Genomic DNA, 14,570 nt, shown 5'->3' on the forward strand with positions numbered 1-14,570 from the left:
GGTTTGTATTCAAATGTTTTTATATAGCCACCAAAAAAAAAAAAAAAAAGGTGATTCAAATTATATTCATCTTCCTGGAGGCAAGATTTAACTTTATTACATTAGATTTTGAAATGTGTTTCAAAAATTCATTGGGCAAATAGTATTTACCATATGAGGAGCAAATATTTGAGAGTACTTTAAGAATTCAGAAAAACCAAGGTAGAAATAAGTTGACTTAATTAAAAAAGATTGATTCATAGAGAAGTGGTTGGAGGTGAATAATTAGAGTATAAAAACCTGGTATTTTCTTTCTTTTTTTATATTTTTTATTATTATACTGTAAGTTCTAGGGTACATGTGCACAACGTACAGGTTTGTTACATATGTATACTTGTACCATGTTGGTGTGCTGCACCCATCAACTCGTCAGCACCCATCAACTCGTCATTTACATCAGGTATAACACCCAATGCCTTCCCTCTCCCGTCCCCCTTTCCCATAATAGGCCCCCATGTATGATGTTCCCCTTCCTGAGTCCAAGTGATCTCATTGTTCAATTCCCACCTATGAGTGAGAACATGTGGTGTTTGGTTTTCTGTTCTTGCGATACTTTGCTGAGAATGATGCTTTCCAGCTGCATCCATGTCCCTACAAAGGACACAAACTCATCCCTTTTTATGGCTGCATAGTATTCCATGTTGTATATGTGTCACATTTTCTTAATCCAGTCTGTCACTGGTGGACATTTGGGTTGACTCCAAGTCTTTGCTATTGTGAATAGTGCCGCAGTGAACATACGTGTGCATGTGTCTTTATAGCAGCATGACTTATAATCCTTTGGGTATATACCCAGTAATGGGATGCCTGGGTCATATAGTATGTCTAGTTCCAGATCCTTGAGGAATCGCCATACTGTTTTCCACGATGGTTGAACTAGTTTACAATGTCACCAACAGTGTAAAAGTGTTTCTATTTCTCCACATCCTCTCCAGCACCTGTTGTTTCCTGATTTTTTAATGATTGCCATTCTAACTGGTGTGAGATGGTATCTCATTGTGGTTTTGATTTGCATTTCTCTGATGGCCAGTGATGATGAGCATTTCTTCATGTGTCTGTTGGCTGTGTGAATGTCTTCTTTTGAGAAATGTCTGTTCATATCCTTTGCCCACTTTTTGATGGGGTTGTTTGTTTTTTTCTTGTAAATTTGTTTGAGTTCTTTGTAGGTTCTGGATATTAGCCCTTTGTCAGATGAGTAGATTGCAAAAATGTTCTCCCATTCTGTAGGTTGCCTGTTCACTCTGATGGTAGTTTCTTTTATTGTGCAGAAACTCTTTAGTTTAATTAGATCCCATTTGTCAATTTTTGCTTTTGTTGCCATTGTTTTTGGTGTTTTAGACATGAAGTCCTATGTCCTGAATGGTATTACCTAGGTTTCCTTCTAGGGTTTTTATGGTATTAGGTCTGACATTTAAGTCTCTAATCCATCTTGAATTAATTTTCGTGTAAGGAGTAAAGAAAGGATCTACTTTCAGCTTTCTACTTATGTCTAGCCAATTTTCTCAGCACCATTTATTAAATAGGGAATTCTTTCCCCATTTCTTGTTCTTCTCACGTTTGTCAAAGATCAGATGGCTGTAGATGTGTGGTATTATTTCTGAGGACTTTGTTCTATTCCATTGGTCTATTTCTCTGTTTTGGTACCAGTACCATGTTGTTTTGGCTACTGTAGCCTTGTAGTATAGTTTGATGTCAGGTATCGTGATGCCTCCAGCTTTGTTCTTTTGACTTAGGATTGTCTTGATAATGTGAGCTCTTTTTTGGTTCTGTATGAACTTTAAAGCAGTTTTTCCAATTCTGTGAAGAAAGTAATTTGTACCTTGATGGGGATGGCATTGAATCTATAAATTACCTTGGGCAGTATGGCCATTTTCATGATATTGATTCTTCCTATCCATGAGCATGGTATGTTTTTCCATTTGTTTGTATCCTCTTTTATTTCACTGAGCAGTGATTTGTAGTTCTCCTTGAAGAGGTCCTTTGCATCCCTTGTAAGTTGGATTCCTAGGTATTTTATTCTCTTTGAAGCAATTGTGAATGGAAGTTCATTCATGATCTGGCTCTCTGTTTTTCTGTTACTGTTGTATAAGAATGCTTGTGATTTTTGCACATTAATTTTGTATCCTGAGACTTTGCTGAAGTTGCTTATCAGCTTAAGGAGATTTTGGGCTGAGATGATGGGGTTTTCTAAATATACAATCATGTCATCTGCAAATAGGGACAATTTGACTTATTTTTTTCCTAACTGAATACCCTGTATTTCTTTCTCTTGCCTGATTGCCCTAGCCAGAACTTCCAACACTATGTTGAATAGGAGTGGTGAGAGAGGGCATCCCTGGCTTGTGCCAGTTTTCAAAGGGAATGCTTCCAGTTTTTGCCCATTCAGTATGATATTGGCTGTGGGTTTGTCATAAATAGCTCTTATTATTTTGAGATATGTTCCATCAATACCGATTTTATTGGGAATTTTTAGCATAAAATGCTGTTGAATTTTGCCAAAGGCCTTTTCTGCATCTATTGAGATAATCATGTGGTTTTTGTCTTTGGTTCTACTTATATGCTGGATCATGTTTATTGATTTGCGTATGTTAAACCATCCTTGCACCCCAGGGATGAAGCCCACTTGATCATGGTGGATAAGCTTTTTGATGTGCTGCTGGATTTGGTTTGCTAGTATTTTATTAAGGATTTTTGCATCAATGTTCATCGGGGATATTGGTCTAAAATTCTCTTTTTTTGTTATGTCTCTGCCAGGCTTTGGTATCAGGATGATGTTGCCCTCATAAAATGAGTTAGGGAGTATTCCCTCTTTTTCTATTGATTGAAATAGTTTCAGAAGGAATATACCAGCTCCTCCTTGTAACTCTGGTAAAATTCAGCTGTGAATCCGTCTGGTCCTGAATTTGTTTTGGTTAGTAGGCTATTAATTATTGCCTCAATTTCAGAGCCTGCTATTGGTCTATTCAGGGATTCAACATCTTCCTGGTTTAGTCTTGGGAGAATGTAAGTGTCCAGGAAATTATCCATTTCTTCTAGGAAAAACCTGGCATTTTCTTTAAAGGAAATAATTATAACCTTTCCATAGCTATATTAATTTTGTTTTACATTTATTAACATATGTATCATCACAGGTATTTTTATAACAGTATTTTTCTAGATACACACAATTGTCTTAAAAAATATAATGGTTTATAAAAATGTGGTTGCCTTTACCCACAAATTGTCTAATGCTATTTTCTTTCTTTTGAAATTAGTTGTTTTAACAGATGGCATTCTAGAATGTGGTAGAGTGTAATATGACAATTCATTCATAAATATAATCCTACTTCTTCACTTACTCAATTTCCACATATTTTTTGCCTTTTATTAACTATGTTCTTGAATTTTCTTAATGATATATTCTCATTAAAGCATTCTTTTATATTAGTGATCTCTCTCATGGCTTTGATTTTTTAATAGTAACTTTGTAATGAATTAAACAGCCAAATAGCAACAAATACTTGATTGATAGAATTCAAGGAGCTCAAGGAAAATTCATATGCAAATAATTGATGTAGCAGTTGTTGTACTTCATTCTAGAAGCCATTCTTAAATTTTGATGTGACAGCTCTCCGGTTTTGATTGTTGTTAATGGTAATTAACCATTTATCTTTGTGAGTTTAATTGGGTGTCAATAACAAACATATAATTACCATAGCTCATTTTTTTCAGGCACTCTACATGGGTCCAGTAGATAATTAAGCTATCTGCATCTAATATTTCACAACAAATATATGTGGGAGATTTCATTATAGTCCCAATTTTAAAAATTAATATCATGAGATTCAGAGTGGCAATTTAGCCAACATATTTATTTGTGCCCACACTACTATATACTATGCCTATACTCTATTAACTCTAAAACTTTTTAAAAGTAAAGATAGAAACTATGGAAATCAAAATGGCTACAACTGTAGAGAGCAAGTGAAAGAAGATGGAGAAAAGGAAAGATTTAAATAGATCAGCAGAGATGATAACTGTTTCATTGCATGACTAATAGAGATCTTAGTGCAAAATACATGTTCTTTGGGAAATATTGGATATACTGTTTTTGAAATTTCAAGTTAGTGAATTATCTTTCTGTAATGTGCTACCAATCTTTCTGTTGAAAGCAAAATTTTTATACCATTAAAATATTCTAAAACATGTATGTGACCACACATATAAAGAACTTTTTAGCTACAAACATCTACATGAAAACTATATACCAGAAAGGTAAATTTGCAGCCGATTTTAACATGAGGACATTGACAAATCGTGGTAATTTCCTTCAAGTTCTGCTTTGATGGTATTGTAAGATGGCAAAACGTAATTTCCACATAAATTTGGGATACAAAAACCTGACCAGTTGAGAGCACATGAAGAATTACCTGCTACACACACACACACACACACACACACACACACACACAAGCACACACAAAACCACCAATAGCTAAAAGGGACGTTGCCTCTGAAATCAGCATACAGGGTGAAATGATTCTTCTTGAGAGAATCTGATTACATGTCTATCCTCAAATAGATTTTTAGCCCAAATTTCTTTCACTCAGTTGCTTCAAAAAGTCCTCAAATATATTCCTGACACAAGGCAGAAACAAAAATATTTTTTAGAAAGATGAAAGGATATACTTCCATTCTAGACAACTGCAAAGTAGACAAAAACATTTTCTTTTTCTTTCTTTTCTTTTTTTTTTTTTTTTTGAGATTTCAGGGTTTATTTGTAATTGCAATACAATCTAGCCAATTCTGATTAATGCAGGAATTAAAATTTTTAGTACCTTAAAATATGGTCAATTTTTAAAATTTTTCATGGATATTTTAGGTGGAATTGTATACTTTGTTTGCACTTGTGTGTTTTTTTTAAATTATTATTATACTTTAAGATCTAGGGTACATGTGCATAACGTGCAGGTTTGTTACATACGTATACTTGTGCCATGTTGGTGTGCTGCACCCATCCACTCGTCAGCACCCAGCAACTCGTCATTTACATCAGCTATAACTCCCAATGCAACCCCTCCCCGCTCCCCACTCCCCATGATAGGCCCCGGTGCGTGATGTTCCCCTTCCCGAGTCCAAGTGATCTCATTGTTCAGTTCCCACCTATGAGGGACAACATGTGGTGTTTGGTTTTCTGTTCTTGCAATAGCTTGCTGAGAATGATGGTTTCTAGCTGTATCCATGTCCCTACAAAGCACTCAAACTTATCCTTTTTTATGGCTGCATAGTATTCCATGGTATATATGTGCCACATTTTCTTAATCCAGTCTGTCACTGATGGACATTTGGGTTGATTCCAAGTCTTTGCTATTGTGAATAGTGCCACAGTAAACATACGTGTGCATGTGTCTTTATAGCAGCATGATTTGTAATCCTTTGGGTATATACCCAGTAATGGGATGGCTGGGTCGTATGGTACTTCTAGTTCTAGATCCTTGAGGAATCGCCATACTGTTTTCTATAATGGTTGAACTAGTTTACAATCCCACCAACAGTGTAAAAGTGTTCCTATTTCTCCACATCCTCTCCAGCATCTGTTGTTTCCCGACTTTTTAATGATTGCCGTTCTAACTGGTGTGAGATGGTATCTCATTGTGGTTTCGATTTGCATTTCTCTGATGGCGAGTGATGATGAGCATTTTTACATGTGTCTGTTGGCTGTATGAATGTCATCTTTTGAAAAAACGTCTGTTCATATCCTTTGCCCACTTTTTGATGGGGTTGTTTGTTTTTTTCTTGTAAATTTGTTTGAGTTCTTTGTAGGTTCTGGATATTAGCCCTTTGTCAGATGAGTAGATTGCAAAAATTTTCTCCCATTCTGTAGGTTGCTTGTTTATTCTGATGGTAGTTTCTTTTGCTGTGCAGAAAGTCTTTAGTTTAATTAGATCCCATTTGTCAATTTTGGCTTTTGTTGCCGTTGCGTTTGGTGTTTTAGACATGAAGTCCTTGCACATGCCTATTTCCTGAATGGTATTACCTAGGTTTTATTATAGAGTTTTTATGGTATTAGGTCTAACATTTAAGTCTCTAATCCATCTTGAATTAATTTTCATATAAAGAGTACGAAAAGGATCCAGTTTCAGCTTTCTACTTATGGCTAGCCAATTTTCCCAGCACCATTTATTAAATAGGGAATCCTTTCCCCATTTCTTGTTTCTCTCAGGTTTGTCAAAGATTAGATGGCTGTAGATGTGTGGTATTATTTCTGAGGACTCTGCTCTGTTCCATTGGTCTACATCTCTGTTTTGGTACCAGTACCATGCTGTTTTGGTTACTGTAGCCTTGTAGTATAGTTTGAAGTCAGGTATCATGACGCCTCCAGCTTTGTCCTTTTGACTTAGGATTGTCTTGGCAATGTGGGCTCTTTTTTGGTTCCATATGAACTTTAAAGCAGTTTTTTCCAATTCTGTGAAGAAACTGATTGGTACCTTGATGGGGATGGCATTGGATCTATAAATTACCTTGGGCAGTAAGGCCATTTTCACGATACTGATTCTTCCTATCCATGAGCATGGTATGTTCTTCCATTTGTTTGTGTCCTCTTTTATTTCACTGAGCAGTGATTTGTAGTTCTCCTTGAAGAGGTCCTTTGCATCCCTTGTAAGTTGGATTCCTAGGTATTTTATTCTCTTTGAAGCAATTGTGAATGGAAGTTCATTCATGATTTGGCTTTCTGTTTTTCTGTTACTGTTGTATAAGAATGCTTGTGATTTTTGCACATTAATTTTGTATCCTGAGACTTTGCTGAAGTTTCTTATCAGCTTAAGAAGATTTTGGGCTGAGATGATGGGGTTTTCTAAATATACAATCATGTCATCTGCAAACAGGGACAATTGGACTTCTTCTTTTCCTAACTGGATACCCTTGATTTCTTTCTCTTGCCTGATTGCCCTAGCCAGAACTTCCAACACTATGTTGAATAGGAGTGGTGAGAGAGGGCATCCCTGGCTTGTGCCAGTTTTCAAAGGGAATGCTTCCAGTTTTTGCTGATTCAGTATGATATTGGCTGCGGGTTTGTCATAAATAGCTCTTATTATTTTGAGATATGTGCCATCAATACCGAATTTATTGAGCGTTTTTAGCATGAAGGGCTGTGGAATTTTGCCAAACGCCTTTTCTGCACCTATTGAGATAATCATGTGGTTTTTGTCTTTGGTTCTGTTTATATGCTGGATTACGTTTATTGATTTGCATATGCTGAACCAGCCTTGCACCCCAGGGATGAAGCCCACTTGATCATGCTGGATAAGCTTTTTGATGAGCTACTGAATCTGGTTTGCCAGTATTTTACTGAGGATTTTTGCATTGATGTTCATAAGGGATATTGGTCTAAAATTCTCTTTTTTTGTTGGGTCTCTGCCAAGCTTTGGTATCAGGCTGATGTTGGCCTCATAAAATGAGTTAGAGAGGATTCCCTCTTTTTCTATTGATTGGAATAGTTTCAGAAGGAATGGTACCAGCTCCTCCTTGTACCTCTGGTAGAATTCAGCTGTGAATCCATCTGGTCCTGGATTTTTTTTGTTTGGTAGGCTATTAATTATTGCCTCAATTTCAGAGCCTGCTATTGGTCTATTTAGGGACTCAGTTTCTTCCTGGTTTAGTCTTGGGAGAGTATAAGTGTCCAGAAAATTATCCATTTCTTCTAGATTTTCTAGTTGATTTGCGTAGAGGTGTTTATAGTATTCTCTGATGGTAGTTTGTATTTCTGTGGGGTCGGTGGTGATATCCATTTTATCATTTTTTATTGCATCTATTTGATTCTTCTCTCTTTTCTTCTTTATTAGTCTTGCTAGTTGTCTATCAATTTTGTTGATCTTTTCAAAAAACCAACTCCTGGATTCAGTGATTTTTTGAAGGCTTTTTTGTATCTCTATCTCCTTCAGTTCTGCTCTGATCTTAGTTATTTCTTTCCTTCTGCTAGCTTTTGAATATGTTTGCTCTTGCTTCTCTAGTTATTTTAATTGTGATGTTAGAGTGTCAATTTTAGATCTTTCCAGCTTTCTCTTGTGGGCATTTAGTGCTATAAATTTCCCTCTACACACTGCTTTAAATGTGTCCCAGAGATTCTGGTATGTTGTATCTTTGTTCTCATTGTTTTCAAAGAACATCTTTATTTCTGCCTTCATTTCTTTATGTATCCAGTAGTCATTCGGGAGCAGGTTATTCAGTTTCCATGTAGTTGAGTGGTTTTGATTGAGTTTCTTAGTCCTGAGTTCTAGTTTGATTGCACTGTGGTCTGAGAGACAGTTTGTTATAATTTCTGTTCTTGTACATTTGCTGAGGAGTGCTTTACTTCCAATTATGTGGTCAATTTTGGAATAAGTGTGATGTGGTGCTGAGAAGAATGTATATTCTGTTGATTTGTGTTGGAGAGGTCTGTAGATGTCTATTAGGTCTGCATGCTGCAGAGATGAGTTCAATTCCTGGATATCCTTGTTAACTTTCTGTCTCGTTGATCTGTCTAATGTTGACAGTGGGATATTGAAGCCTCCCATTATTATTGTAAGGGAGTCTAAGTCTCTTTGTAAGTCTCTAAGGACTTGCTTTATGAATCTGGGTGCTCCTGTATTGGGTGCATATATATTTAGGATAGTTAGCTCTTCCTGATGAATTGATCCCTTTACCATTATGTAATGTCCTTCTTTGTCTCTTTTGATCTTTGATGGTTTAAAGTCTGTTTTATCAAAGACTATGATTGCAACCCCTGCTTTTTTTTGTTCTCCATTTGCTTGGCAGATCTTCCTCCATCCTTTTATTTTGAGCCTATGTATGTCTCTGCATGTGAGATGGGTCTCCTGAATATAGCAAACTGATAGGTCCTGACTCTTTATCCAGTTAGCCATTCTGTGTCTTTTAATTGGACCATTTAGTCCATTTACATTTAGGGTTAATATTGTTATGTGTGAACTTGATCCTACCATTATGATATTAACTGGTTATTTTGCTCGTTAGTTGATGCGGTTTCTTCCTAACCTCGATGATGTTTACATTTTGGCATGTTTTTGCAATGACTGGTACCGGTTGTTCCTTTCCATGTTTAATGCTACCTTCAGGGTCTCTTGTAAGGCAGACCTGGTGGTGACAAAATCTCTAAGCATTTGCTTATCTGTAAAGGATTTTATTTCTCCTTCACTGAGGAAACTTAGTTTGGCTGGATATGAAATTCTGGGTTGAAAATTCTTTTCTTTAAGAATGTTGAATATTGGCCCCCACTCTCTTCTGGCTTGGAGAGTTTCTGCCGAGAGATCTGCTGTTAGTCTGATGGGCTTCCCTTTGTGTGTAACCCGACCTTTGTCTCTGGCTGCCCTTAAGATGTTTTCCTTCATTTCAACTTTGGTGAATCTGGCAATTATGTGTCTTGGAGTTGCTCTTCTCGAGGAGTATCTTTGTGGTGTTCTTTGTATTTCCTGAATTTGAATGTTGGCTTGCCCTACTATGTTGGGGAACTTCTCCTGGATGATATCCTGAAGAGTGTTTTCCAACTTGGTTCAATTTTCCCCCTACTTTCAGGCACCCCAATCAGACGTAGATTTGGTCTTTTTACAGAATCTCATACTTCTTGCAGGCTTTTTTCATTTCTTTTTCTTCTTTTTTCTTTAGATTTCTCTTCTCACTTCATTTCATTCATTTGATCCTCAATCGCTGATACTCTTTCTTCCAGTTGATCAAGTCAGTTACTGAAGCTTGTGCATTTGTCACGTATTTCTCGTGTCATGGTTTTCATCTCTGTCAGTTCGTTTATGGCCTTCTCTGCACTGATTAGTCTAGTTATCAATTCTTCCGCTCTTTTTTCAAGATTTTTAGTTTCTTTGTGCTGGGTACGTAATTCCTCCTTTAGCTCTGAGAAGTTTGATGGACTGAAGCCTTCTTCTCTCTTCTCGTCAAAGTCATTTTCTGTCCAGGTTTGATCCGTTGCTGTCGATGAGCTGCGTTCCTTTGGAAGGGGAGATGCGCTCTTATTTTTTGAATTTCCAGCTTTTCTGCCCTGCTTCTTCCCCATCTTTGTGGTTTTATCTGCCTCTGGTCTTTGATGATGGTGACGTACTGATGGGGTTTTGGTATAGGTGTCCTTCCTGTTTGATAGTTTTCCTTCTGACAGTCAGGACCCTCAGCTGTAGGTCTGTTGGAGATTGCTTGAGGTCCACTCCAGACCCTGTTTGCCTGGGTATCAGCAGCAGAGGTTGCGGAAGATAGAATATTGCTGAACAGCGAGTGTACCTGTCTGATTCTTACTTTGGAAGCTTCCTCTCAGGGGTGTACTCCACCCTGTGAGGTGTGGGGTGTCTGACTGCCCCTGGTGGGGTTGTCTCCCAGTTAGGCTACTCAGGGGTCAGGGACCTGCTTGAGCAGGCAGTCTGTCCCTTCTCATATCTCAACCTCCGTGTAGGGAGATCCACTGCTCTCTTCAAAGCTGTCAGACATAGTCGTTTATGTCTGCAGAGGTTCTGCTGCTTTTTTGTTGTTGTTTTTTATCTGTGTCCTGTCCCCAGAGGTGGAGTCTACAGAGACAGGCAGGTTTCCTTGAGCTGCTGTGAGATCCACCCAGTTTGAGCTTCCCAGCAGCTTTGTTTACCTACTTAAGCCTCAGCAATGGTGGGCGCCCCTCCCCCAGCCTGGCTGCTGCCTTGCAGTTAGATTGCAGACTGCTGTGCTAGCAATGAGGGAGGCTCCGTGGGCAGGTGTGGGACTCTCCCGCCGAGGTGTGGGATATATTCTCCTGGTGTGCCTGTTTGCTAAGACCCTTGGTACAGCACAGTGTTGGGGTGGGAGTTACCCGATTTTCCAGGTGTTGTGTGTCTCAGTTCCCCTGGTTAGGAAAAGGGATTCCCTTCCCCCTTGCACTTCCCAGGTGAGGTGATGCCTCCCCCTGCTTCAGCTCTCGCTGGTCAGGCTGAAGTAGCTGATCAGCACCAGCACTCCCTAGTGAGATGAACCCAGTACCTCAGTTGAAAAATGCAGAAATCACCTATCTTCTGTGTCCCTCGCACTGGGAGCTGGAGACTGGAGCTGTTCCTATTTGGACATCTTGCTCCGCCCCTCCGACAAAAACATTTTCAACACAAATAACTAACAAAGGACTGGTATCTAGAGAAAGTAAAAAATAAATAATGGGCAATTGAACAAGCAATTCCTCAAAGAAGCCATCCAAGAGTCTAATAAGCATACTTTTTTTTTTTTTTTTGAGACGTAGTCTCGCTCTGTCACCCAGACTGGAGTGCAGTGGAGTGAGCTTCACTCACTGCAAGCTCTGCCTCTCGGGTTCACGCATTCTCCTGCCTCAGCCTCCCGATAAGCACACTTTTAAAATGCTAGGTTTTATTATTAATCAGGAGAATGTGAAATAAAATACACTTCATGGACGAGTAAAATTGAAGAAGACTGCATACATCAAAATTAATGAGAATATGCATTCGTGTGAACTTTCACACTCTGCCTGATAAGAGAATATGTTGGTGGCCAGCCATGTTGGCTCACGCCTTTAATCTCAGCACTTTGAGAGACCGAAGGGAGCGGATCACCTGAGGTCAGTGGTTTGAGAATAGCTTGGCCAACATGGTAAAGCTCTGTCTCTACTAAAAATACAAAAAAAAAAAAAAGAAAGAAAATAAAAGGTAGTCATGTGTGTTGGTGAGCACCTGTAGTCTCAGCTACTCAGGAGACTGAGGCATGAGAATTGTTTGAACCTGGGTGGCAAACATTGGCAGTGAACCAAGATCACACACTGCACTCCTGCCTGGACAATAGAGTGAGACACCGTCCCCCCCCCCCCCAAAAAAAGAGAGAGAGAATATGTTAGTATACTCTACATGGACAAAAGATGGGCACTACCTCATAAAGTTGATATTATGTGTAACCCATGACCTAACTACTCCATACCTAGATATATATCCTAGAGTAACCCTTGCATATACACATTTGGGGAGACATGTATAATAATATTACTAGTAGCAATGTTGGTTATAGACAACAGAAAATATCACAAATGTCTAAAACAATATAATGGATAAATTTTGGTATGTTTTTACAATGGAAGAAATTTAGCTACATACAACATTGATGATTATCACAATATATTAAAAAAGACATTCTTAGACAAGGTAGTATGAGGAAAAAGAAGAAAAAATAATATTCAAAAGAATGCCTTAAGTATGGCAATGATCAAATAAAATTCAAAGTAACCCAAACTATCCTATACTTTTCAGAGATGTATATGAAAAATCTACATTAAAAAGAAACAATCATCACAGAAATCAGGATAGTTATTACCATTAGATTGTAGAGGGAGTACTATTTTGGGGTGGACTTATGGGGTTTTCTATATGTTAGCAAGTTTATATTTCTTAATTTAAGTAGATTACATGGGTTATCATTATTTGATCCATGTATGATTAGTCATTAAACTCTGCTCATTAATATTTATTGTGTTAAAATGTTCCATGTTTGGCATATCTTATAATAAAAAAAGAAGGAAAATGTTCCAAGAATTTACCTTTGGATAATGTTGGTATTGTAATGGTATCAAATTTGGATCTTGCTAATCTATGTATTTTTTTTATAGATGGATACCCTAAAAATGAAATTGAGTATAAATGGAAAAAGCCCTCCGTAGAAGTGGCTGATCCTAAATACTGGAGATTATATCAATTTGCATTTGTAGGGTTGAGAAACTCAACTGAAATCTCTCACACAATCTCTGGTAAAGAGAATACTCAAATAGTGAATGATACTATTAAATGACATTTTTTATTTTAAATATATGGATTGGGATTTATATTATATGGTCAAAATAAAACATTTTTTTTTCTTCCAGGGGATTATGTTATTATGACAATCTTTTTTGACCTGAGCAGAAGAATGGGATATTTCACTATTCAGACCTACATTCCATGCATTCTGACAGTTGTTCTTTCTTGGGTGTCTTTTTGGATCAATAAAGATGCAGTGCCTGCAAGAACATCACTGGGTATGACACATAATATTATGCTATAATATCATAGAACTTTAAAAAATTATTTTGATGTGATAAGAGTTTATAGTCACATTTATTAAATATATTCTTCTAGAATACAGTCAGGAAAAAAATTGACAGAAACTAAAGGACAATACCTTTAATGTTGAAAGAAATATGTAAAAAAAGAAAAGTAGAAAATGGAATTGTAAAGAACTTGAAATTTCAGAAAATTCCTTCTTTTTTCTGCTAATGAAGACCAAAGGAAGCATAGATACATAACAATAATTAATACATTAAAATCATACATAATTCCTAAATCTTACTTTGGTTGAGTTTTTCTATCACTTTTCATCAAGATTTTATTTTATGTTATAACTGAGTCACTAATAACTATTGTTTTATTTGCTAGGGTGTGTGAATGGCTTTAAAATAACCTGTTTTATAACATTGCTAATGAAGTCAGTTGTTCCGAAGGGCAAGTAGCTGAAAGGAACAAGAAGCTCCCTGGCTTCTATGGCTTCTGTCATGTATAAAGTGTGTACTTATTCTGTGAATGCTTGAGAGTTGCCTGTACAATAACATTGATTAACAGGGTAATTGTGATTAATGCTGGACAAAATAGACTTTCACTCTTTTTCTGTAGAAATCTATTGCAATAATCAAATCATATAACAAAATAAGTGACTAATTATGATACAGTTATTTAAAAGAAAATGATAACCTGCAATCAGGTATTGATACATGAAGAAAACTTATTAATCAATTGACTCACCCGCCAAATCAGTGAAAGACACATGAATCACACTGCTCATAATTGTGTCTTAAAAATATGTAAAGAAAGGTGAGACGATTTCTGTTTTTAACCACAAAGAAGTTTTTATGTGGTTTCTCTGATAACTCATAAATGATTCCATCTAATAAGTACAGTAAAATGCAGGTCACATAAAAGTGGTAACAACAATGCTTGAGGCACATGGGTCTATACTTGAAAATGAAGTTCTCTTGGGCATCTAAACAGGGGTATTGACATAGCTAGTGGACATGCATACCTTAATTTTCTTTCCTTTAATTGTTTATAATTATTTTATATTCTAAGTTGTATAAATTATTTTAGGTTCTTTGTATGCTACTATAAGTATAACTTAAACAGAGTATTTTTGTTTCTATTTCCATATTTTTCTGGGAATGTAAATTAGTATAATCACTATGCATAACAGTTTGGAAGTTTCTCAAAGAGAATTTGAATGGATTATTTATAGCACTGGGTTTGTATAAAACTATATGCTAGAGTGTTATGAAGAAAAGAGCCAACTGTGAAGTCATTTTTGCATAAATTTATTTTTATTCAGTATTAGCACATCAATTGTAAAGATAACCACAGCCAGATGTAATTTGACAAATATCTTTTGTAATTGTGGACCCTAAGATAGAGAATTACAATTGCTTTAAATATAAATACACACACATATCATTGAAGGACAATTTCCTGAACTCAATGAACTCAACCTTGCATTTTAATAAAATATATCAAATGCTTTCT

General features: G+C 36.7%; 1 protein-coding gene across 1 annotated transcript in view; it reads left to right on the forward strand.

The window, feature by feature from the left end:
* The window catches only part of GABRG1 (gamma-aminobutyric acid type A receptor subunit gamma1), a 96,350-nt gene that overhangs the window by 62,145 nt on the left and 19,635 nt on the right, over positions 1–14,570 (forward strand). Inside the window, exons 6-7 of the mRNA XM_033214774.1 lie at positions 12,638–12,775; positions 12,890–13,042. Of these exons, the coding sequence (XP_033070665.1) occupies positions 12,638–12,775; positions 12,890–13,042 (291 nt within the window). The remainder of the gene's footprint in view (positions 1–12,637; positions 12,776–12,889; positions 13,043–14,570) is intronic.

This window comes from Trachypithecus francoisi, unplaced genomic scaffold, assembly GCF_009764315.1.
Source record: "Trachypithecus francoisi isolate TF-2019V2 unplaced genomic scaffold, Tfra_2.0 Lachesis_group1, whole genome shotgun sequence".
Taxonomy (NCBI): Eukaryota; Metazoa; Chordata; class Mammalia; order Primates; family Cercopithecidae; genus Trachypithecus; species Trachypithecus francoisi.